This window comes from Tachyglossus aculeatus, assembly GCF_015852505.1.
Source record: "Tachyglossus aculeatus isolate mTacAcu1 chromosome 12 unlocalized genomic scaffold, mTacAcu1.pri SUPER_6_unloc_1, whole genome shotgun sequence".
Lineage (NCBI taxonomy): Eukaryota > Metazoa > Chordata > Mammalia > Monotremata > Tachyglossidae > Tachyglossus > Tachyglossus aculeatus.
The window spans coordinates 19062825-19088758 of NW_024044828.1; the positions used below are offsets into that span (position 1 = coordinate 19062825).

The following is a 25934-nucleotide window of genomic DNA, read 5'->3' on the forward strand; positions in this document are numbered from 1 at the left end:
TGTGTGCAGAGCACTGTGCTAAGCGCTTGGGAAGTACAAATTGGCAACATATAGAGACAGTCCCTACCCAACAGTGGGCTCACGGCCTAAAAGGGGGAGATGAAACCAAACATACTAACAAAATAAAATAAATAGAATAGATATGTACAAGTAAAATAGCTTACCCTCTGGTGACCAGGGATCTTGGGAGGACATCAGGGACTTCAAACCTCGGCTTCAGGGGAGACTCCTCGTTGATTTTCAGCCGGAAAACATTTTCCTCTACTTCAGAGCATTCCACCTGCAGACGGACCTGGGGGCAAAGAAGAGGGCGGCTCACCCCAATTGGCTGGACAGGCAGCCGTCTTCCCACGACGAACTCTGGGGAGACCCCTACTTAATAATAATAATAATTATGATGGCATTTATTAAGCGCTTACTATGTGCAAAGCGCTGTTCTAAGCGCTGGGGAGGTTACAAGGTGATCAGGTTGTCCCCTGGGGGGCTCACAGTTTTAATCCCCATTTTACAAATGAGGTAACTGAGGCTCAGCGAAGTTAATAATAATAATAATAATAGTAATAATAATAATAATGGAATTTCTTAAGCGCTTACTACATGCAAAGCACTGTTCTAAGCGCTGGGGAGGTTACAAGGTGATCAGGTTGTCCCCCGGGGGGCTCACAGCTTTAATCCTCATTTTACAAATGAGGTAACTGAGGCTCAGCGAAGTTAATAATAATAATAGTAATAATAATAATAATGGAATTTGTTAAGCACTTACTATGTACAAAGCACCGTTCTAAGCGCTGGGGATACAAGGTGATCAGGTTGTCCCCCGGGGGGCTCACAGTTTTAATCCCCATTTTACAAATGAGGTAACTGAGGCTCAGCGAAGTTAATAATAATAATAATAATAATAATAATGGAATTTGTTAAGCGCTTACTATGTGCAAAGCATTTCATTCATTCATTCAATCGTATTTATTGAGCGCTTACTGCGTGCAGAGCACTGTACTAAGCGCTTGGGAAGTACAAGTACCGTTCTAAGCACTGGGGGGGATACAAGGTGATCAGTTGTCCCCCGTGGGGCTCACAGTTTTAATCCCCATTTTACAAATGAGGTAACTGAGGCTCAGCGAAGTTACTACTACTACTACTACTAATAATAATAATGGAATTTGTTAAGCGCTTACTATGTGTAAAGCACCATTCTAAGTGCTGGGGAGGATACAAGGTGATCAGGTTGTCCCCCGTGGGACTCACAGTTTTAATCCCCATTTTACAAATGAGGTAACTGAGGCTCAGCAAAGTTAATAATTATAATAATAATGATGGAATTTGTTAAGCTCTTACTATGTGCAAAGCATTCATTCATTCATTCAATCGTATTTATTGAGTGCTTACTGTGTGCAGAGCACTGTACTAAGCGCTTGGGAAGTACAAGTACCGTTCTAAGCACTGGGAGGGATACAAGGTAATCAGGTTGTCCCCCGTGGGGCTCACAGTTTTAATCCCCATTTTACAAATGAGGTAACTGAGACTAAGCGAAATTAATAATAATAATAATAATAATAATAATAATGATGATGGAATTTGTTAAGCACTTACTATGTTCAAAGCGTTTCATTCATTCATTCAATTGTATTTATTGAGCGCTTACTGTGTGCAGAACACTGTACTAAGCGCTTGGGAAGTACAAGTACTGTTCCAAGTGCTGGGGGGGATACAAGGTGATCAGGTTGTCCCCTGTGGGGCTCACAGTTTTAACCCCCATTTTACAAATGAGGTAACTGAGACTCAGCGAAATTAATAATAATAGTAATAATGATGATGATGGAATTTGTTAAGTGCTTACTATGTTCAAAGCATTCATTCATTCATTCAATCGTATTTATTGAGTGCTTACTGTGTGCAGAGCACTGTACTAAGCGCTTGGGAACTACAGGTACCGTTCTTAAGCACTGGGGGGGATACAAAGTGATCAGGTTGTCCCCCGTGGGGCTCACAGTTTTAATCCCCATTTTACAAATGAGGTAACTGAGGCTCAGCGAAGTTAATAATAATAATAATAATAATGATGGAATTTGTTAAGTGCTTACTATGTGCAAAACACCATTCTAAGCGCTGGGGGGGATACAAGGTGATTGGGTTGTCCCCCGTGTTTAATCCCCATTTTACAGATGAGGTGACTGAGGCTCAGAGAAGTTAAGTGTCTTGCCCAAGGTCACACAGCAGACATGGGGCGGAGCCGGGATTCGAATCCATGACCTCTGACTCCAAAGCCCAGGCTCTTTCCACTGAGCCACACGGTAAAAGTTTGGGGACCCTTTCGGGGGGATTCTCCCGGCTCACCTTAGTCTCCTCGTTGATGACGGGGAACTTGGTGCAGTCCTTCCCCACGGTGACCGAGTCCAACAACCCCCGGAAGAGGGTCTTCCCAGGCTGCGACCGTTTTTGACGCCTGTAGACACAGAGAATGTATCCAACGCTTAGTACAGTGCTTTGCATATAGTAAGCGCTTAACAAATACCATCATTATGATTATTATTATTACAGAGGCCAACGGCGGGGTGATGGGGTGGATTGTGTCCCCCCAAGGGACAGAGAAGCAACGTGGCTTAGTGGGTAGAGCCCAGGCTTGGGAGTCCAAAGGACCTGGGTTCTAATCCCGGCTCTGCCACGTGTCTGCTGTGTGACTAGGGTAAGCCACTTCTCTGGGCCTCAGTTACCTCTTCTGTAAAATGGGAATTTCTAGACTGTGAGCCCACTGTTGGGTAGGGACCGTCTCTATATGTTGCCAACTTGGACTTCCCAATCGCTTAGTACAGTGCTCTGCACACAGCAAGCGTTCAATAAATACGATTGATTGATTGATTGAATTAAGACTGTAAACCCCATGTGGGATAGGGACAGTGTCCAACCTGATTAATTTGTATTTACTCCAGCACTTAGAACAATGCGTGGCACATAGTAAGGTCTTAACAAGTACCATAATATGCTTGTAATAATAATAATAATAATGATGATGGCATTTGTTAAGCGCATACTATGTGCAAAGTACTGTTCTAAGCGCTGGTTATCATTTTGGTATTTGTTAAGCGCTTACTATGTGCCAAGCACTGTTCTAAGTGCTGGGGAGGATACAAGCTGATCAGGTTGTCCCATGTGGGACTCACAATCTTAATCCCCATTTTCCAGATGAGGTCACTGAGGCCCAGAGAAGTGAAGTGACTTGCCCAAAGTCATACGGCTGACAAGCGGCGGAGCCGGGATTTGAACCCATGACCTCTGACTTCCAAGCCTGTGCTCTTTCCACTGAGCCACACTGTTTTATTAGTACAGTGCCTGACACATAGTAAGCACTTGACAAGTACTAGTAGTAGTAGTAGTAGTAGTAGTAGTATCCACCACTTCTACAGGGCCCGTTTGACCATTTTTCTTAATTCCTCAGTTTCCCCACCTGAAGAGTAAGGCTCTGGCTTCTTGTGCCTGGCACATAGTAAGCACTTAACAAATATTATTATTATTATTATTATTATTATTATTATTATTATTATTATCCACCACTTCTACAGGACCCGTTTGACCATTCTTCTTAATTCCTCAGTTTCCCCACCTGAAGAGTAAGGCTCTGGCTTCTTCTGCCTGATGGACAATAAACTTGTTCCCAAAGAGCAGCAAATTACCACTATTATTGGGTTCTTTCATGCGAAGGCAAAGCCGTTTTTCTGAACCACGCGCTGTAAAGTTTGGGAAGGAGTCTTTCGCTTGAAACGTAATCAGAAATATTTTACCCCCAAACCACGTGCTGTAAAATTGGGAAGGAGTCTTTCGCTTGAAACATAATCAGAAATGTTTTACTCCAAAACCACACACTGTAAAGTTTGGGGAGATGTCTTTCGCTTGAAACGTAATCAGAAATGTTTTACCCTAAAACCATGCTCTGTAAAGTTTGGGGAGGAGTCTTTCGCTTGAAACGTAATCAGAAATGTTTTACCCCAAAACCACACGCTGTAAAGTTTGGGGAGGAGTCTTTCGCTTGAAACGTAATCAGAAATGTTTTACCCAAAAGCCACGTGCTGTAAAGATTGGGAAGGAGTCTTTCGCTTGGAACGTAATCAGAAATGTTTTACCCCAAAACCACGCGCTGTAAAGTTTGGGGAGGAGTCTTTTGCTTGAAACGTAATCAGAAATGTTTTACCCCAAAACCACGCGCTGTAAAGTTTGGGGAGGAGTCTTTCGCTTGAAACGTAATCAGAAATGTTTTAACCAAAAGCCACAAGCTGTAAAGATTGGGAAGGAGTCTTTCACTTGAAACGTAATCAGAAATATTTTACCCAAAAGCCACAAGCTGTAAAGATTGGGAAGGAGTCTTTTGCTTGGAACGTAATCAGAAATGTTTTACCCCAAAACCACATGCTGTAAAGTTTTGGAAGGTGTCTTTCGCTTGAAACGTAATCAGAAATGTTTTACCCAAAAGCCACAAGCTGTAAAGATTGGGAAGGAGTCTTTCGCTTGAAACGTAATCAGAAATGTTCTACCCCAAAACCATGAGCTGTAAAGTTTGGGGAGGAGTCATTCGCTTGAAATGTAATCAGAAATATTTTACCCCAAAACCACACACTGTAAAGTTTGGGAAGGAGTCTTTCGCTTGGAACGTAATCAGAAATGTTTTACCCAAAAGCCACATTCTGTAAAGTTTGGGAAGGTGTCTTTCGCTTGACACACAATCAGAAATGTTTTACCCAAAAGCCACAAGCTGTAAAGATTAGGAAAGAGTCTTTCGCTTGAAACGTAATCAGAAATGTTTTACCCAAAAGCCACATGCTGTAAAGATTGGGAAGGAGTCTTTCGCTTGAAACGTAATCAGAAATGTTCTACCCCAAAACCACGCGCTGTAAAGTTTGGGGAGGAGTCTTTCGATTGAAATGTAATCAGAAATGTTTTATCCCAAAACCATGAGCTGTAAAGTTTGGGGAGGAGTCATTCGCTTGAAATGTAATCAGAAATATTTTACCCCAAAACCACACACTGTAAAGTTTGGGAAGGAGTCTTTCGCTTGAAACGTAATCAGAAATGATTTACCCAAAAGCCACGTACTGTAAAGATTGGGAAGGAGTCTTCCACTTGAAACGTAATCAGAAATGTTTTACCCCAAAACCAAGGGAAGGAGTCTTTCGCTTGGAACGTAATCAGAAATGTTTTACCCAAAAGCCACACACCGTAAAGATTGGGAAGGAGTCTCTCGTTTGAAACTTAATCAAAAAAGTTTTGCCCAAAAGCAATGTGCTGTAAAGATTGGGAAGGAGTCTTTCGCTTGAAACGTAGTCAGAAATGTTTTACGCATGTTCTTTACCTGTAGAAAGCAATCTGACTGCAATCCTTAAAGACGCTTTTGTCCACAGCTTCGTCCAGGAGACTAGAGGAGAAAGAGGAAAGAGTGAGCAAAGTATTCTTCTCTCGTTAGGCCATGTCGCTTCTCTTCAGGATCGATTTCCTGATTTGTGGAAGAGGTACTGGCCTGGGAGTTGGAAGGACCCAGGTTCTAATCCCGGCCCCGCCACTTGTCTGCCGACTTGTACTTCCCAAGGGCGCTTAATTCAGTGCTCCGCACACAGTAAGCGCTCAATAAATACGATTGAATGAATGAATGAATGCTGTGCGACCTAGGGCCAGTCACTTCACTTTTATTCATCCATTCAGTCGTACTTTATGAGTGCCTATGTGGCTCAGTGGAGAGAGCTCGGGCTTGGGAGTCAGAGGTCGTGGGTTCAAATCCCGGCTCCGCCGATCGTCAGCTGTGTGACTTTGGGGAAGTCACTTCACTTCTCTGGGCCTCAGTGACCTCATCTGGAAAATGGGGATGAAGACTGTGAGCCCCCCCCGGGGGACAACCTGATCACCTTGTAACCTCCCCAGTGCTTAGAACAGTGCTTTGCACATAGTGAGCACTTAATAAATGCCATTATTATTATTATTATTATTATTCTCTGGGCCTCAGTGACCTCATCTAAAAATGAGGATGAAGACTGTGGGCCCCCCGTGGGACAACCTGATCACCTTGTATCTATCCCAGTGCGTAGAACAGTGCTTCGCACATAGCAAGCACTTAACGAATGCCATTATTATTATCGTTATTATTATTATTATTATTCTCTGGGCCTCAGTGACCTCATCTGGAAAATGAGGACGAAGACTGTGAGCCCCCCGTGGGACAACCTGATCACGTTGTATTCATTCAATCATATTTATTGAGCACTTGTATCTATCCCAGGGCTTAGAACAGTGCTTTGCACATAGTAAGCGCTTAACAAATGCCATTATTATTATTATTAGTATGCAGAGCACTGTACTAAGCTAGGGAGAGGACAATTCAACAATAAACAGATACATTCCCTGCCCACAACGAGCTCACAGTCTAGAGGGGGGAGGCGGACATTTCTGGGCTTCATCTGTAAAACGGGGATTAATAATTTCAGCCCTATATGAGACATGGACTGTGTCCAATCTAATAATAATAATAATAATGATGATGGCATTTATTAAGCGCTTACTATGTGCAAAGCACTGTTCTAAGCGCTGGAGAGGTTACAAGGTGATGAGGTTGTCCCACGGGGGGCTCACAGTCTTAATCCCCATTTTCCAGATGAGGTAACCGAGGCCCAGAGAAGAAGAATAATGATAGCATTTATTTAGCGCTTACTATGCGCAAGACACTGTTCTAAGCGCTGGGGAGGATGCAAGGTGATCAGGTTGTCCCACGGGGGGCTCATAGTCTTAATCCCCATTTTCCAGATGAGGTAACCGAGGCCCGGAGAAGAATAATAATGATAGCATTTATTAAGCGCTTACTATGCGCAAGACACTGTTCTAAGCGCTGGGGAGGATGCAAGGTGATCAGGTTGTCCCACGGGGGGCTCATAGTCTTAATCCCCATTTTCCAGATGAGGTAACCGAGGCCCGGAGAAGAATAATAATGATAGCATTTATTAAGCACTTACTATGTGCAAAGCACTGTTCTAAGCTTAACAAATGCCATCATCATTATTATTACTATTATCTATAATTCTATTTATTAATATTGACACTACTGATGCCTGTTTACTTGTTTTGATACAATAATGATGGCATTTATTAAGTGCTTACTATGTGCAAAGCACTCTTCTAAGCGCTGGGGAGGATTCAAGGTGATCAGGTTGTCCCACGGGGGGCTCCCAGTCTTCATCCCCATTTTCCAGATGAGGTAACCGAGGCCCAGAGAAGAAGAATAATGATAGCATTTATTAAGCACTTACTGTGCGCCAAGCACTGTTCTAAGCTTAACAAATGCCATCATCATTATTATTACTATTATCTATAATTCTGTTTATTGATATTGACACTATTGATGCCTGTTTATTTGTTTTGATACAATAATGATGGCATTTATTAAGTGCTTACTATGTGCAAAGCACTCCTCTAAGCACTGGGGAGGATTCAAGGTGATCAGGTTGTCCCACGGGGGGCTCCCAGTCTTCATCCCCATTTTCCAGATGAGGTAACCGAGGCCCAGAGAAGAATAATAATGATAGCATTTATTAAGCACTTACTGTGTGCCAAGCACTGTTCTAAGCGCTGGGGAGGATACAAGGTGATCAGGTTGTCCCCCGGGGAGGCTCACAGTCTTCATCCCCATTTTACAGATGAGGTAACCGAGGCCCAGAGAAGTGAACTGACTTGCCCAAAGTCACCCAGCTGACAATTGGTGGAGGCGGGATTTGAACCCATGACCCCTGACTCCAAAGCCTGGGCTCTTTCCACTGTGCCACGCTTCTTCTCCATCTGTCTCCCCCTCTTCTAGACCGTGAGCCCGCTGTGTGCGGGGATTGTCTCTATTTGCTGCTGAATTGCACTTTCCAGGCGCTTAGTACAGTGCTCCGCACACAGTAAGCTCTCAATCAATCAATCAATCAATCAATCGTATTTATTGAGCGCTTACTGTGTGCAAAGCACTGGACTAAGCGCTTGGGAAGTCCAAGTTGGCAACATCTTGAGACGGTCCCTACCCAACAGTGGGCTCACAGTCTAGAAGGGGGAGACAGAGAACAAAACCAAACATATTAACAAAATAAAATAAATAGAACAGATATGTACAAGTAAAATAAATAAATAAATAAATAGAGTAATAAATATGTACAAACATATATACATATATACAGTCAATCAGCACGACTGAATGAACGAATGAAACTGGAGGAGCATAATAGCAATAAACAGACACAATCCCCGGCCACAACAAACTTCAATCTAAATTGGAGGAGCATAATAGCAATAAACAGACACAATCCCTGGCCGCAACCAACTTAATATCTAGAGGGAGAAAGTTAGAGTTGTAAGGAAAATGAAAAATGATGTAAGAAAAACGATTTCCCTTCTAGACTGTGAGCCCGCTGTTGGGTAGGGACTGTCTCTATATGCTCTGCACACAGTAAGCGCTCAATAAATACGATTGAATGAATATGTTGCCAACTTGTACTTCCCAAGCGCTTAGTACAGGGCTCTGCACACAGTAAGTGCTCAATAGATGCGATTGAATTTGAGAAGCAGTGTGGCTCAGTGGAAAGAGCCCGGGCTTTGGAGTCAGAGGTCATGGGTTCAAATCCTGGCTCCGCCACTTGTCAGCTGGGCGACTTTGGGCAAGTCACTTAACTCCTCTGTGCCTCAGTTCCCTCTCCTGTAAAATGGGGATGAAGACTGTGAGCCCCCCGTGGGACAACCTGATCACCTTGTAACCTCCCCAGGGCTTAGAACAGTGCTTTGCACAGAGTAAGCGCTTAATAAATGCTATTATTATTGTTACTGAATGAATGAATGAATTGCAAAAAGTCGAAGGCCGTGGCTGGGTGCCCAGCGTGGCTCAGTAGGAAAGAGCGTGGGCTTTGGAGTCAGAGGTCAGGGGTTCAAATCCCGGCTCCGCCAATTGTCAGCTGTGGGACTTTGGGCAAGTCACTTCACTTCCCTGTGCCTCAGTGACCTCATCTGGAAAATGCGGATGAAGACTGTGAGCCCCACGAGGGACAACCTGATCACCTTGTAACCTTCCCAGTGCCTAGAACAGGGCTTTGCACATAGCAAGCGCTTAATAAATGCCATTATAAAAAAAATGAGGTGTGAAAATAGGGTCCTCCTTCCTTCCTCTCCCCCTCATCCCCCCATCTTACCTCCCTCCCTTCCCCACAGCACCTGTATATATGTATATATGTTTGTACATATTTTTTTACTCTATTTATTTATTTATTTAATTTATTTGTACTTATCTATTCTATTTATTTTATTTTGTTAGTATGTTTGGTTTTGTTCTCTGTCTCCCCCTTTTAGACTGTGAGCCCACTGTTGGGTAGGGACTGTCTCTGTATGTTGCCAATTTGTACTTCCCAAGCGCTTAGTACAGTGCTCTGCACATAGTAAGCGCTCAATAAATACGACTGATGATGATGATGATGATGACCGCTGGGTGACCACTGGGCTTTTTACCTGATTTCCTCCGGTCCGGCCTGTTCCTCGTCCGGCTCCATGGCCCTCCAATGCCCTAGTCTCAGCTACAGTCCCGGATTTGGCTCCTTTAACCGCCGGGGATGGCTTTCATTTTCCACTTTGACAGTTTCTGACTTCAGCCTGACGCCACCCTCCACTCGGGCTGCTGGGAAATGCAGTCCATTCATTCATTCCATTCAATCGTACTTACTGAGCGCTTACTGTGCGCAGAGCACTGGACTGAGCGCTTGGGAAGGACACAGTCACAGCCCGTACATAAGGGCTCACAATCTAGAAGACTGTGATCCCACTGTTGGGTAGGGACCGTCTCTATATGTTGCCAACCTGTACTTCCCAAGCGCTTAGTCCAGTACTCTGCACACAGTAAGCGCTCAATAAATACGATTGAATGAATGAATGAATGAATGAATGACAGGTCGGCAACATCAGGAGGCCTTCCCAGACTGAACCCCCTCCTTCCTCTCCCCCTCGTCCCCCTCTCCATCCCCCCGTCTTGCCTCCTTCCCTTCCCCACAGCACCTGTATATATGTATATATGATTATACATAATTATTACTCTATTTACTTTACTTGTACATATCTATTCTATTTATTTTATTTTGTTAGTATGTTTGGTTTTGTTCTCCATCTCCCCCTTCTAGACTGTGAGCCCGCCGTCGGGTAGGGACCGTCTCTAGATGTTGCCAACTTGGACTTCCCAAGCGCTTAGTCAATCAATCAATCAATCAATCAATCGTATTTATTGAGCGCTTACTATGTGCAGAGCACTGGACTAAGCGCTTGGGAAGGACAGGTCGGCAACATCTAGAGACGGGCCCTACCCGACGGCGGGCTCACAGGCTAGATGGGGGAGGCTGACGACAGAACAAAACGTGTCAAGTCGTCAGAATAAACAGAATTACAGTGAAATTCATTCATTCAATCGTATTTATTAAGCGCTTACTGTGTGCAAAGCACTGCTCTAAGCGCTGGGGGATACAAAGTGATCAGGTTGTTCCATGTGGGGCTCACAGTCTTAATCCGCATTTTACAGATGAGGGAACTGAGGCTCAGAGAATAATAATGATAATGTAGGTATTTGTTAAGCGCTTACTATGTGCCAAGCACTGTTCTAAGTGCTGGGGGGGATACAAGGTGATCAAGGTTGTCCCACGGGGGCTCACAGTCTTAATCCCCATTTTTCAGATGAGGGAACTGGGGCCCAGAGAATAATAATAATAATGTTGGTATTTGTTAAGCGCTTACTATGTGCCAAGCACTGTTCTAAGCGCTGGGGGGATACAAGGTGATCACGGTTGTCCCACGGGGGACTCACAGTCTTAATCCCCATTTTTCAGATGAGGGAACTGAGGCCCAGAGAATAATAATAATAACATTGGTATTTATTAAGCGCTTACTATGTGCCAAGCACTGTACTAAGCGCTGGGGGGATACAAGGTAATCAAGGTTGTTCCACGTGGGGCTCACAGTCTTAATCCCCATTTTACATATGAGGGAACTGAGGCCGAGAGAATAATAATAATAATAATAATAATAATAATAATAATAATAATAATAATAATAATAATAATGTTGGTATTTGTTAAGGACTTACTATGTGCCAAGCACTGTTCTAAGCGCTGGGGGGATACAAGGTAATCAAGGTTGTCCCACGTGGGGCCTCACAGTCTTAATCCCCATTTTACAGATGAGGGAACTGAGGCCCAGAGAACAATAATAATAATAATAATAATAATAATAATGTTGGTATTTGTTAAGCACTTACTATGTGTCAAGCACTGTTCTAAGCGCTGGGGGGATACAAGGTAATCAAGGTTGTCCCATGTGGGGCTCACAGTCTTAATCCCCATTTTACAGATGAGGAAACTGAGGCACAGAGAAGTGAAGTGACTTGCCCAAAGTCACCCAGCTGACTCCCCCTCCTCCCCCCTCCATCCCCCCCGCCTTACCTCCTTCCCTTCCCCACAGCACCTGTATAGATGTATAAATGTTTGTACGGCTTTATTACTCTATTTATTGATTTATTTTACTTGTACATATTTATTCTACTTATTTTATTTTGTTAATATGTTCTGTTCTGTTCTCTGTCTCCCCCTTCTAGACTGTGAGCCCACTGTTGGGTAGGGACTGTCTCTCTATGTTGCCAACTTGGACTTCCCCAGCGCTTAGTCCAGTGCTCTGCACACAGTCAGCGCTCAACAACAATAATAATAATAATAATAATAATCATAATAATAAAAAAATAATAATAATAATGGCATTTGTTAAGCGCTTACTATGTGCAGAGCACTGTTCTAAGCGCTGGAGAGGTTACAAGGTGATCAGGTTGTCCCACATGGGGCTCACAGTCTTAATCCCCATTTTACAGATGAGGTAACTGAGGCTCAGAGAAGTTAAGTGACTTGTCCAAGGTCACACAGCAGACATGAATGAATGAATGACTCAGAGACATGAGTTCAGATAGAGCAGGAAAGAAGGAAAGTGGCCACCTGCCCGTTTACCTCCCGGGAGAGGGACGAGTGACAAGCAGCCCTCATCCCATTCTCACTGTTTCTTTTATTGAGTTACTGCAACATGGGAGCGGAGCATTTGGGAATTTCAGGAATCCAATTGGGACCTACAGGATGTTAGAAATTCTCATTATTCCCTGTTCTCACTGCCTTGTGCGGGTTGTCGTTATCTGCCCTGTGGCCTTGCATAGACTGTGAGCCCACTGTTGGGTAGGGACTGTCTCTATATGTTGCCAATTTGTACTTCCCAAGCGCTTAGTACAGTGCTCTGCACATAGTAAGCGCTCAGTAAATACGATTGATGATGATACTCGTTACTGGCCTTGAAGACATCTGTTGCTGAGCCTTGCATAAAATACAAAAAAAGGAGTTGTTCTCTGGGCCTGAGCAAAATGGAGGGTTACTGTCAGCATACACAAAATGGAGTCAGTCATGTCAAGTCCGCTAGTGGACAACAGTCCAGTGCTCTGCACACAGTAAGCGCTCAATAAATGCGATTGAATGAACGAATGAACGAACGAACGGATGAATGAGTGAATGAATGAATGAAGGAACGAATGAATGACTGAAGCGCTTAGTCCAGTGCTCTGCACACAGTAAGATGATGATGATGGCATTTGTTAAGCGCTTACTACGTGCAGAGCACTGTTCTAAGCGCTGGGGGGGATACAGGGTGATCAAGTTGCCCCACGTGGGGCTCACAATCTTAATCCCCATTTTACAGATGAGGGAACTGAGGCTCAGAAAAGTTAAGTGACTTGCCCAAGCTCAATAAATACGATCGAATGAATGAACTAATGAATATGAATGAACAAACGGACGAATGAATGAATGAAGCACTTAGTACAGTGCTCTGCACACAGTAAGCGCTCAATGAATGCAATCGAATGAATGAACGAATCAGTATGAATGAACGAACGAACGAATGAATGAAGCGCTTAGTACAGTGCTCTGCACACAGTAAGCGCTCAATGAATATGATCGAATGAATGAACTAATGAATATGAATGAATGAACGAACGAACGAATGAATGAAGCACTTAGTCCAGTGCTCTGCACACAGTAAGCGCTCAATGAATGCAATCGATTGAATGAACGAATGAGTATGAATGAACGAACGAACGAATGAATGAATGAAGCGCTTAGTCCAGTGCTCTGCACACAGTAAGAGCTCAATAAATACGATCGAATGAATGAACGAATGAATATGAATAATGAATGAATGAATGAGGCGCTTAGTCCAGTGCTCTGCACACAGTAAGCGCTCAATAAATACCATCGAATGGTTGAATGAACGATTAAATGAATGAATGATCTATTAAATGAATGAATGAGCGAACGAATGAATGAATGAGCGAACGAATGAATGAACGAATGAATGAGTGAACGAACGAACGAAGGAATGAACAAATAAATAAATGAGGCGCTTAGTACAGTGCTCTGCACACAGCAAGCGCTCAATAAATTCGATCGAATGATTGAATGAACGATTAAATGAATGAATGATCTATTAAAGGAATGAATGAGCGAACGAATGAATGAATGAATCAATAAGCGAACGAATGAATGAACGAATGAATGAATGAATGAATGAACGAACGAACGAATGGACAAATGAATAAATGAGGCGCTTAGTCCAGTGCTCTGCACACAGTAAGCGCTCAATAAATACGATCGAATGATTGATTGCACGATGAAATGAATGAATGATCTATTAAATGAATGAATGAACGAATGATTGAAGGAATGAACGAATTAATGAATGAATGAACGAATGTAGGGGCGGGCGGGGGTAGCGAGCGCGCGTGCGCAGACGAGGGGGAGCGGGAGGGGCGAGCGCGCGTGCGCAGACGAGAGGGAGCGGGAGGGGCGAGCGCGCGTGCGCAGACGAGAGGGGGCGGCGGGGGGGGCGAGTGCGCGTGCGCAGACTAGAGGGGCCGGACCGGGGCCACCGCCTCCTTTGCACCGCCCGCCTCCGATGACGTCACTGAGGCAGTGAGAAGCAACGTGGCTCAGTGGAAAGAGCCCGGGCTTCGGCGTCAGAGGTCGTGGGTTCAAATCCCGATACTGTCAGCTGTGTGACTTTTATTTGTACATATTTATTCTATGTATTTTATTTTGTTAATTTGTTTTGTTGTTTGTCTCCCCCTTCTAGACTGTGAGCCCACTGTTGGGTAGGGACTGTCTCTATATGTTGCCAACTTGGACTTCCCAAGCGCTTAGTCCAGTGCCCTGCACACAGTAAGCGCTCAATAAATACGATTGAATGAATGAATGAATGAGCGAATGAAGGAATGAACGATCGAATGAATGAGGCGCTTAGAACAGTGCTCTGCACACAGTAAGTGCTCAATAAATACGATCGAATGAATGAGTGAATGAACGAACGAATGAATGAGTAAATGAACGAACGAACGAATGAATGAGGCGCTTAGTACAGTGCGCTGCACACAGTAAGCGCTCAATAAATACGATCAAAGGATTGAATGAACGATTAAATGAATGTGATCTATTAAGTGAATGAACGAACGAATGAATGTGTGAATGAACGATCGAATGAATGAATGAGGCGCTTAGTACAGTGCTCTGCACACAGTAAGCGCTCAATAAATACGATCGAATGATTGAATGAATGATTAAATGAATGAGTGATCTATTAAATGAATGAATGAACGAGTGAACGAACGAATGAATGATCGAATGAATTACGAATGCATTAACGAACGAACGAATGAATGAGTGAATGAACGAATGAACGAATGAACGAACAAACGAATGAATGAATGGGTAAACGAACGAATGAACGATCCAATGAATTAACGAACGAACGAATGAATGAACGAACGAATGAATGAATGGGTGAACGAACGAATGAGCGATCCAATGAATTAACGAACGAATAAATGAATCAACGAACGAACGAATGAATGAACGATCGAACGAATGAATGAACGAATGAACGAATGAATGAATCAATCATATTTATTGAGCGCTTACTGTGTGCACAGCACTGTACTAAGCGCTTGGGAAGTACAAGTTGGCAACATATAGAGACAATCAATCAATCGTATTTATTGAGTGCTTGCTGTGTGCAGCGCACTGTACTAAGCACTTGGGAAGTCCAAGTTGGCAGCATCTAGAGACAGTCCCTACCCAACAGTGGGCTCACGGTCTAAAAGGGGGAGACAGAGAACAAAACCAAACATACTAACAAAATAAAATGAACGATCCAATGAATTAACGAACGAACGAATGAGTGAACGATCGAATGATGGAATGAATCCCTCGTCCCCCTCTCCATCCCCCTCATCTTACCTCCTTACCTTCCCCACAGCACCTGTATATATGTATATATGTTTGTACGTATTTAATACTCTATTTATTTATTTATTTATTTTACTTGTACATATCTATTCTATTTTATTTTGTTAGTATGATTGGTTTTGTTCTCTGTCTCCCCGTTTTAGACTGTGAGCCCACTGTTGGGTAGGGACCGTCTCTATATGTTGCCAACTTGGACTTCCCAAGGGCTTAATCCAGTGCTCTGCACACAGTAAGTGCTCAATAAATACGATTGAATGATTGAATGAACGATTAAATGAGTGAGTGATCTATTAAATGAATGAATGAACGAATGAATGAATGAACGAATGAATGCATGAATGAGGCGCTTAGTACAGTGCTCTGCACACAGTAAGTGCTCAATAAATACGATAGAATGATTGACTGTAAGATAAAGTGAATGAATGATCTATTAAATGAATGAATGAACGAATGAATGAATGAATGAATGAACGAACGAATGAATGAATGAGGCGCTTAGTACAGTGCTCTGCACACAGTAAATGCTCAATAAATACCATAGAATGATTGAATGTAAGATTAAATGAATGAATGATCTATTAAATGAATGAATGAACAAGTGAACGAACGAACGAATGAATGATCGAATGAATTAACGAACGAATGAATGAACGAACGAATGAGTGAACGATCGAATGAATGAATGAACGAACGAATGAATGAACGATCGAACGAATGAATGAATGAACGAACGAATGAACGATCCAATGAATTAACGAATGAATGAATGAACAAACGAACGAATGAGTGAACGATCGAATGAATGAACGAACGAATGAATGAACGATCGAACGAATGAATGAATGAACGAACGAATGAACGATCCGATGAATTAACGAACGAATGAATGAACAAACGAACGAATGAGTGAACGATCGAATGAATGAATGAACGATCGAACGAATGAATGAATGAACGAACGAATGAACGATCCGATGAATTAACGAACGAATGAATGAACAAACGATCGAATGACTGAATGAACGACTGACTGGGCCCAGGTCTGTGGGCCGGGGAAGCCCCGCCCCCTTTCGGCGGCGGACCGGAAGTTCAGGCGGCAGGGACCGGAAGCGGCCGAGGGCGCCTCGTCATGCCTCCCAGCCCGGAAGTGACGTACACGGACCGGAAGAGGAGGCCTCTCCCCGCCCCACACCTCCACAGCGCGCAAGATGGCGGCGCGTTGGTGTTGGCGGCGGCGGCCGCGGCTGGTGGCCGTCGCTCTGCTGGTCCTGGGCGCGCTGCCGCCTCCGCCGGGCCCGGCCCTGGCCGCCGCCACGGCCTCCTCCACCGCCTCAGCCACCGCCGGGCGCTCCAAATGGCGCGTGCCCGTGCCGCTGGTGAGTCCGGGCCGCGCTACGGTGGCCCGCGAGGGTCCTGCCGAGACGCGCGAAGCTCGCGCCACCTCGTGGTGGGGGGGAGGAAGAGGAGGAGGCCGCGGCCTAACCACCCAGTCACCACAGAGAAGCCGAGGGCCTCACTGCCAAATTATAATAATAATATCAGAATCATAATAATGATGGCATTTGTTAAGCGCTTACTATGTGCAAAGCACTGTTCTAAGCGCTGGGGAGGGGAAACAAGGTAACGAGGTTGTCAATCATATTTATTGAGCGCTTCCTGTGTGCAGAGCACTGGACTAAGCGCTTGGGAATCCATCAATCGCATTTATTGAGCGCTTACTGTGTGCAGAGCACCGGACTAATCAATCAGTCGTATTTATTGAGCGCTTCCTGTGTGCAGAGCACTGGACTAAGCGCTTGGGAATCCATCAATCGTATTTATTGAGCGCTTACTGTGTGCAGAGCACTGGACTAATCAATCAGGCGTATTTATTGAGCGCTTACTGTGTGCAGAGCACTGGACTAAGCGCTTGGGAATCCATCAGTCGTATTTATTGAGCGCTTACTGTGTGCAAAGCACTGGTCTAATCAATCAGTCGTATTTATTGAGCGCTTACTGTGTGCAGAGCACTGGACTAAGCGCTTGGGAATCAATCAGTCGTATTTATTGAGCGCTTACTGTGTGCAGAGCACTGGACTAATCAATCAGTCGTATTTATTGAGCGCTTACTGTGCGCAGAGCACTGGACTAAGCGCTTGGGAAGTCAAAGTTGGCAACATATGGAGATGGTCCCGACCCAACAGCGGGCTCACAGTCTAGAAGGGGGAGACAGAGAACAAAACCAAACATATTAACGAAATAAAATAATATTCAGTGCCAAATTATAATGATAACATCATAATCATAATAATCATGGTATTTGTTAAACGCTTACTATGTGCAAAGCACTGTTCTAAGCGCTGGGGAGGGGAAACAAGGTAATGAGGTTGTCAATCAATTGTATTTCTTGAGCGCTTACTGTGTGCAGAGCACTGGACTAAGCGCTTGGGAAGTCCAAGTTGGCAACATATGGAGACGGTCCCTACCCAACAGTGGGCTCACAGTCTAGAAGGGGGAGACAGAGAACAAAACCAAACATATTAACAAAATAAAATAATATTCAGTGCCAAGTTATAATAATGACATCACAATCATAATAATCATGGCATTTGTTAAGCGCTTACTATGTGCAAAGCACTGTTCTAAGTGATGGGGAGAGGAAACAAGGTAACGAGGTTGTCAATCAATCAGTCGTATTTATTGAGCGGTTCCTGTGTGCAGAGCACTGGACTAAGCGCTTGGGAATCAATCAATCGTATTTATTGAGCGCTTCCTGTGTGCAGAGCACTGGACTAAGCGCTCGGGAAGTCCAAGTTGGCAACATATGGAGACGGTCCCTACCCAACACTGGGCTCACAGTCTTAAAGGGGGAGACAGAGAACAAAACAAAACATATTAACAAAATAAAATGATAATGTTCAGTGCCAAATTATAATAATAACATCATAATCATAATAATCACGGCATTTGTTAAACACTTACTATGTGCAAAGCACTGTTCTAAGCGCTGAGGAGAGGAAACAAGATAACAAGGTTGTCAATCAATCAATCAGTCATATTTCTTGAGCGCTTACTGTGTGCAGAGCACTGGACTAAGCGCTTGGGAATCAATCGTATTTATTGAGCGCTTACTATGTGCAGAGCACTGGACTAAGCGCTATTTACTATGTGCAAAACTCTGTTCCAAGCGCTGGGGAGGTTACAAGGTAATCAGGTTGTCCCCTGTGGGGCTCACAGTCTTCACCCTCATTTTCCAGATGAGGGAACTGAGGCCCGGAGAATAATAATAATGATAATTATTGTGCTTACTATGTGCCAAGCACTGTTCTAAGCGCTGGGGAGGTTACTAGGTGATGAGGTTGTCCCACGGGGGGCTCACAGTCTTCATCCCCATTTGACAGATGAGGGAACTGAGGCCCGGAGAATAATAATAATGATAATTATTGTGCTTACTATGTGCCAAGCACTGTTCTAAGCGCTGGGGAGGTTACAAGGTGATGAGGTTGTCCCACGTGGAGCTCACAGTTTTCATCCTCATTTTACAGAGGAGAGAACTGAGGCACAGAGAATAATAATAATTTTATTATTCTCTGAGGCACAGAGAATAATAATAATGATAATGATGATGGGATTTGTTAAGTGCTTACTATGTGCAAAGCGCTGTTCTAAGCGCTGGGGAGGTTACAAGGTGATCAGGTCGCCCACCGTGGGGCTCCCAGTCTTCATCCCCATTTTCCAGATGAGGGAACTGAGGCCCGGAGAATAATAATAATAATAATAATGATGATGGGATTTGTTAAGTGCTTACTATGTGCAAAACACTGTTCTAAGCGCTGGGGAGGTTACAAGGTGATCAGGTTGTCCCACGAGGGGCTCACTGTCTTCATCCCCATTTTACAGATGAGGTAACTGAGGCACAGAGAATAATAATAATAATGATGGTATTTAAGCGCTTACTATGTGCAAAGCACTGTTCTAAGCACTGGGGAGGTCACAAGGTGATCAGGTTGTACCACGTGGGGCTCACAGTCTTCATCCCCATTTCACAGATGAGGTAACTGAGGCACAGAGAATAATAATAATAATGATGGGATTTAAGCGCTTACTATGTGCAAAGCGCTGTTCTAAGCACTGGGGAGGTTACAAGGTGATCAGGTTGTCCCACGGGGGGGCTCACAGTATTCACCCCCATTTTACAGATGAGGGAACTGAGGCCCAGAGAATAATAATAGTAATGATGGTATTTAAGCGCTTACTATGTGCAAAGCGCTGTTCTAAGCACTGGGGAGGTTACAAGGTGATCAAGTTGTCCCGGGGGGGCTCACAGTCTTCACCCCCATTTTCCAGATGAGGGAACTGAGGCCCAGAGAAGAATAATAATAATGATGGTATTTAAGCGCTTACTATGTGCAAAGCGCTGTTCTAAGCACTGGGGAGGTTACAAGGGGATCAGGTTGTCCCACGGGGGGCTCACAGTCTTCATCCCCATTTTACAGAAGAGGTAACTGAGGCACAGAGAATAATAATAATAATGGTATTTGTTAAGCACTTACTACGTGCAAAGCACCGTTCTAAGCGCTGGGGAGGTTACAAAGTGGTTAGGTCGTCCCCCGTGGGGCCCACAGTCTTCATCCCCATTTTACAGATGGGGGAACTGAGGCCCAGAGAAGTGAAGTGACTTGCCCAAAGTCACACAGCTGGCAAGTGGCGGAGCCGGGATTAGAATTCCCATCCTGCTGGGTGGCCCAGGGCAAGTCACATAAGCAACGTGTTAATTGTGGGATTTTTTTAAGCACTTACTGCGTGCCAGGCTCTGAAATAAGTGCCGGGGTCGATAGAAACTAAATAGGCCGGACGCCGTCCCCGTCCCACATGGGGCTCGCCAGTTTCCTCTTCTGCAAAATGGGAGGGGAGAACTGCTGTGAGGAGCTGCTCTTGTGAGCTCTCGTCAGACAGGCTCCTCAACTCGGACCTTGGCACGGAAAAAGGCGCTTAGCAAATACCCCAAGCCCATCCGCCAAGCTAGCTCTCTTCCTCCCTTCAAGGCCCTGCTGAGAGCTCACCTCCTCCAGGAGGCCTTCCCAGACTGAGCCCCTTCCTTCCTCTCCGCCTCATCCCGCTCTCCATCCCCCCATCTTACCTCCTTCCCTTCCCCACAGCACCTGTATATATGTATATATGGTTGTACATATTTATTACTCTATTTATTTATTTATTTATTTATTTTACTTGTGCATTTCTATCCTACTTATTTTATTTTGTTGGTATGTTTGGTTCTGTTCTCTGTCTCCCCCTTTTAGACTGTGAGCCCACTGTTGGGTAGGGACTGTCTCTATGTGATGCCAATTTGTACTTCCCAAGCGCTTAGTACAGTGCTCTGCACATAGTAAGCGCTCAATAAATACGATTGATTGATTGATTGATCCTGCTGGGTGGCCCAGGGCGAGTCACTTAAGCAACGTGTTAATTGTGGTATTTTTTTAAGCACTTACTACGTGCCAGGCTCTGAAATAAGTGCCGGGGTCGATAGAAACTAAATAGGCCGGACGCCGTCCAGCCCACATGGGGCTCGCCAGTTTCCTCCTCTGCAAAATGGGAGGGGAGAACTGCTGTGAGGAGCTGCTCTTGTGAGCTCTCGTCAGACAGGCTCCTCAACTCGGACCTTGGCACGGAAAAAGGCGCTTAGCAAATACCCCGAGCGAACTAAAACGGTCGAAAATCCTGGCAGCTGACCAGCTTCCCTACCCTCTGGGTCTCCAGTTTTTAATCTGGTTTTGTTGTCCATCTCCCCCTTCTAGACTGTGAGCCCGCTGTTGGGTAGGGACCGTCTCCAGATGTTGCCACCTTGGACTTCCCAAGCGCTTAGTCCAGTGCTCTGCACACAGTAAGCGCTCAATAAGTACCATTGATTGATTGATTAGAAACTCAGTGGCGGGGGGGCCTCACCGGGCCTCGTTCTCGCCCGTCCCGCCGTCGACCCCCGGCCTGGAATTCCCTCCCTCCGCACATCCGCCAAGCTCTTCCTCCCTTCCCAGCCCTACTGAGAGCTCACCTCCTCCAGGAGGCCTTCCCACACTCAGCCCCCTTTTCCTCTCCTCAATCAATCATATTTATTGAGCGCTTACCGTGTGCAGAGCACTGTACTAAGCGCTGGAATAGTAAATAATAATGATGGCACTTATTAAGCGCTTACTAATGATGGTATTTGTTAAGCGCTTACTATGTGCAAAGCACTGTTCTAAGCACTGGGGAGGTTACAAGGGGATTAGGTTGTCCCATGGCGGGCTCACAGTTTTAATCCCCATTTTACAGATGAGGCAACTGAGGCCCAGAGAAGTGAAGCGACTCGCCCAAAGTCACCCAGCTGACAGCTGGCGGAGCCGGGATTTGAACCCATGACTTCTGACTCCAAAGCCCGGGCTCTTTCCACTGAGCCACGCTGCTTCTCTACTAGGTGCTTCTTTACTAGGTGCAAAGCACCTCAAACACGCTGCTTCTTTACTAGGTGCAAAGCACTGTCCTAAGCGTTGGGGAGGATACAAAGTGACCAGGTTGTCCCACGTGGGGCTCACAGACTTCATCCCCATTTTACAGATGAGGGAACTGAGGCACAGAGAAGTCAAGTAGCTTGCCCAAAGTCACCCAGCTGACAAGTTGCAGAGCCGGGATTTGAACCCATGACCTCTGACTCCAAAGCCCGGGCTCTTTCCACTGAGCCACGCTGCTCTCCTCCCCATCCCCCTCCCCACAGCACCTGTATAGATGTATATATGTTTGTACGTATTTATTACTCTATACATATTTATTCTATTTATTTTATTTTGTTAATATGTTTTGTTTTGTCGTCTGTCTCCCCCTTCCAGACCATGAGCCCGCTATTGGGTAGGGACCGTCTCTCTATGTTGCCAACTTGGACTTCCAAAGCGCTTAGCCCAGTGCTCTGCACACAGGAAGCGCTCAATAAATACGATTGATGATGATGATGATGATGAAGTCCCCTTTTTTTGGACTTCCCCAAGCGCTTAGCCCAGTGCTCTGCCCACAGTAAGCGCTCAATAAATACGATTGATGATGATGATGATGATGAAGTCCCCTTTTTTTGGACTTCCCCAAGCGCTTAGCCCAGTGCTCTGCCCACAGTAAGCGCTCAATAAATACGACTGAATGAATGAATCCGCCTTCCGGGGTTCAGAGCCGGATGGAATAAGCCACTCGGCGGCTGTTTTTCCCGCAATGTGCCCGCGGGCAACGGGTGTCCGGCGGGAAATGTGCCAACAGGGAACGGGAAATGCCTTTGGGGAGGAAATGTCGGAAAGCGCTGGCGAAATGGAAACCCCTCCGACTCCTCGCTTGGGCCGAGCTTGGCGCTGAGATTCATTCATCCAATTGTTGCCAATTATGTTGCCAATTTGTACTTCCCAAGCGCTTAGTACAGTGCTCTGCACATAGTAAGCGCTCAATAAATACGATTGATGAGGATGATTCATCCAGTCGTATTTATTGAGCGCTTACTGTGTGCGGAGCACTGCACTAAGCTGAGAGGGAGGGAAGGGGGTGGGGTGGGATTTAATAATAACAATAGTTATACTTGGTAATAATAATAATGAGGGTGGCATTTGTTAAGCGCTTACTATGTGCCGAGCACTGTTCTGAGCGCTGGGGGAGATACAAGGTGATCAGGTTGTCCCACGGGGGGCTCACAGTCTTAATCCCCATTTAATAATAATAATAATAATGGCATTTGTTAAGCGCTTACTATGTGCCAAGCACTGTTCTGAAGCCTGGGGGAGATACAAGGTGATCAGGTTGTCCCACGGGGGGCTCACAGTCTTCATCCCCATTTTACAGACCGAGGGCCAGAGAAGTGACTTGCCCAAAGTCCCACAGCTGACAAGCAGCGGCGGAGCCGGAATTTGAACCCATGACCTCTGACTTATTTTATGTTATTTATTTATTTTATTTTGTTAGTATGTTTGGTTTTGTTCTCTGTCTCCCCCTTTTAGACTGTGAGCCCCCTGTTGGGTAGGGACTGTCTCTATATGTTGCCAATTTGTACTTCCCAAGCGCTTAGTACAGTGCTCTGCACATAGTAAGCGCTCAATAAATATGATTGATGATGATTCATCCAGTCGTATTTATTGAGCGCTTACTGTGTGCGGAGCACTGTACTAAGCAGAGAGGGAGGGAAGGGGGTGGGGTGGGATTTAATAATAACAATAGTTATAATACTTGTTAATAATGAGGGTGGCATTTGTTAAGCGCTTACTATGTGCCGAGCACTGTTCTGAGCGCTGGGGGAGATACAAGGTGATCAGGTTGTCCCACGGGGGGCTCACAGTCTTAATCCCCATTTAATAATAATAATAATAATGGCATTTGTTAAGCGCTTACTATGTGCCAAGCACTGTTCTGAAGCCTGGGGGAGATACAAGGTGATCAGGTTGTCCCACGGGGGGGCTCACCGTCTTCATCCCCATTTTACAGACTGAGGGCCAGAGAAGTGACTTGCCCAAAGTCCCACAGCTGACCAGCGGCGGAGCCGGGATTTGAACCCATGACCTCTGACTTATTTTATTTATTTATTTTATTTTGTTAGTATGTTTGGTTTCGTTCTCTGTCTCCCCCTTTTAGACTGTGAGCCCCCTGTTGGGTAGGGACTGTCTCTAGATGTTGCCCATTTGGACTTCCCAAGTGCTTAGTACAGTGCTCTGCACACAGTAAGCGCTCAATAAATACGATCGATAATGATGATGATGACTTCCAAGCCCGGGCTGTTTCCACTGAGCCCCGCTGCTTCTTTACTTGTTAAGCGCCTGCTCTAGAGAAGCAGCGTGGCTCAGTGGAAAGAGCCCGGGCTTTGGAGTCAGGGGTCGTGGGTTCAAATCCCGGCTCCGCCAATTGTCAGCTGGGTGACTTTGGGGAAGTCACTTCACTTCCCTGGGCCTCAGTTACCTCATCTGTCAAATGGGGATGAAGACTGTGAGCCCCCCATGGGACAACCTGATCACCTTGTAACCTCCTCAGTGCTTAGAACAATGCTTAGCACATAGTAAGCGCTTAATAAATGCCTTTATAAAAAAAAGCACTGTTCTAAGCTCTGAGATAGATACAAGTCAATCAGGTTGGACACAATCCCTGTCCCACATGGGGCTCACACTCTTATCCCTATTTTACAGATGAGGGAACTGAGGCACAGGGAAGCCAAGTGACTTGCCCAGGGTCACACGGAAGACACGCAGCGTGGCCGGGATTGGAACCCACGTTTTTCTGATTCATTCAAGTGTATTTATTGAGCGCTTACTGTGTGCAGAGCACTGTACTAAGCGCTTGGGAAGTACAAATTGGCAACATAAAGAGACGGTCCCTACCCAACAGCGGGCTCACATAGATTAGAGAAGCGGCGTGGCTCAGTGGAAAGAGCCCGGGCTTTGAAGTCAGAGGTCTTGGGTTCAAATCCCGGCTCCACCAGTTGTCAGCTGGGTGACTTTGGGCAAGTCACTTCACTTCTCTGGGCCTCAGTGACCTCATCTGGAAAATGGGGATTAAGATTGTGAGCCCTCTGTGGGATCACCTGATCACCTTGTACCTTCCCCAGCACTTAGAACAGTGCTTTGCACATAGTAAGCGCTTAATAAATGCCATTATTGTTATTATTAGATTATTAGATTTTATTATTAGATTTATTATTATTCCCCCTTTTAGACTGTGAGCCCACTGTTGGGTAGGGACTGTCTCTATATGTTGCCAATTTGTACTTCCCAAGCGCTTAGCACAGTGCTGTGCACATAGTAAGCGCTCAATAAATATGATTGATGGTGATGATTATTATTAGATTCCCAGATCCATGCTCTATCCACTAAGCCGTGCTGCCCATCTCCCCTGCCCTACCTCCTTCCCCTCCCCACGGCACTTGTAAGTATTTGTACAGTTTTATTACGCTATTTATTTTACTTGTACATATTTCCCATCCTATTTATTTTGTTAATGATTTGCATCTAGCTTTAATTCTACTTGTTCTAACGATTTGGACCCCCATCCGCATGTTTTGTTTTGTCGTCTGTCTCCCCCTTCTAGACTGTGAGCCCGTTGTCGGGTCGGGACCGTCTCTATATGTTGCCGACTTGTCCTTCCCGAGCGCTTAGTCCAGTGCTCTGCGCACAGTAAGCGCTCAGTAAATACGATTGAATGAATGACTATCTAACCCAGCACTTAGAACAGTGCCTAGCGCTTAATAAGGGCTTAATAGATGCCGCAATTATTATTACTGAGCCCGGGCTTTGGAGTCAGAGGTCATGGGTTCAAATGCCGGCTCCTCCACTAGTCAGCTGTGCGACTTTGGGCAAGTCACTTCACTTCTCCGTGCCTCAGTTCCCTCATCTGGAAAATGGGGATGAAGACCGTGAGCCCCCCCCCGTGGGACAACCTGATCACTTCGTAGCCTCCCCAGCGCTTAGCACAGTGCTTTGCACATAGTAAGCGCTTAATAAATGCCATTATTATTATTAAGGAGAGAGAACAGATGTTTTGTCCCCATCTCACAGTTGAGGAAGCCGAGATCCAAGAGAGGGCAAGTGACTCGTCCAAGGTCCCACGGCAGGCGAGGGG

General features: G+C 45.2%; 2 protein-coding genes across 2 annotated transcripts in view; one reads left to right on the forward strand and one right to left on the reverse strand.

Moving 5' to 3' along the window:
* The window catches only part of GANC (glucosidase alpha, neutral C), a 45695-nt gene extending 36138 nt beyond the window's left edge, over window positions 1-9557 (reverse strand). Inside the window, exons 1-4 of the mRNA XM_038741250.1 lie at window positions 9496-9557; window positions 5339-5401; window positions 2335-2443; window positions 165-292 (exon numbers count right to left, since the gene is read on the reverse strand). Coding sequence (XP_038597178.1) covers window positions 165-292; window positions 2335-2443; window positions 5339-5401; window positions 9496-9536 — 341 coding nt within the window. The 5' untranslated portion in view covers window positions 9537-9557. The remainder of the gene's footprint in view (window positions 1-164; window positions 293-2334; window positions 2444-5338; window positions 5402-9495) is intronic.
* A 7001-nt stretch (window positions 9558-16558) lies between these two features.
* Window positions 16559-25934, forward strand: part of TMEM87A (transmembrane protein 87A) — a 64645-nt gene continuing 55269 nt past the window's right edge. Inside the window, exon 1 of the mRNA XM_038741074.1 lies at window positions 16559-16726. Within this exon, the coding sequence (XP_038597002.1) occupies window positions 16559-16726 (168 nt within the window). The remainder of the gene's footprint in view (window positions 16727-25934) is intronic.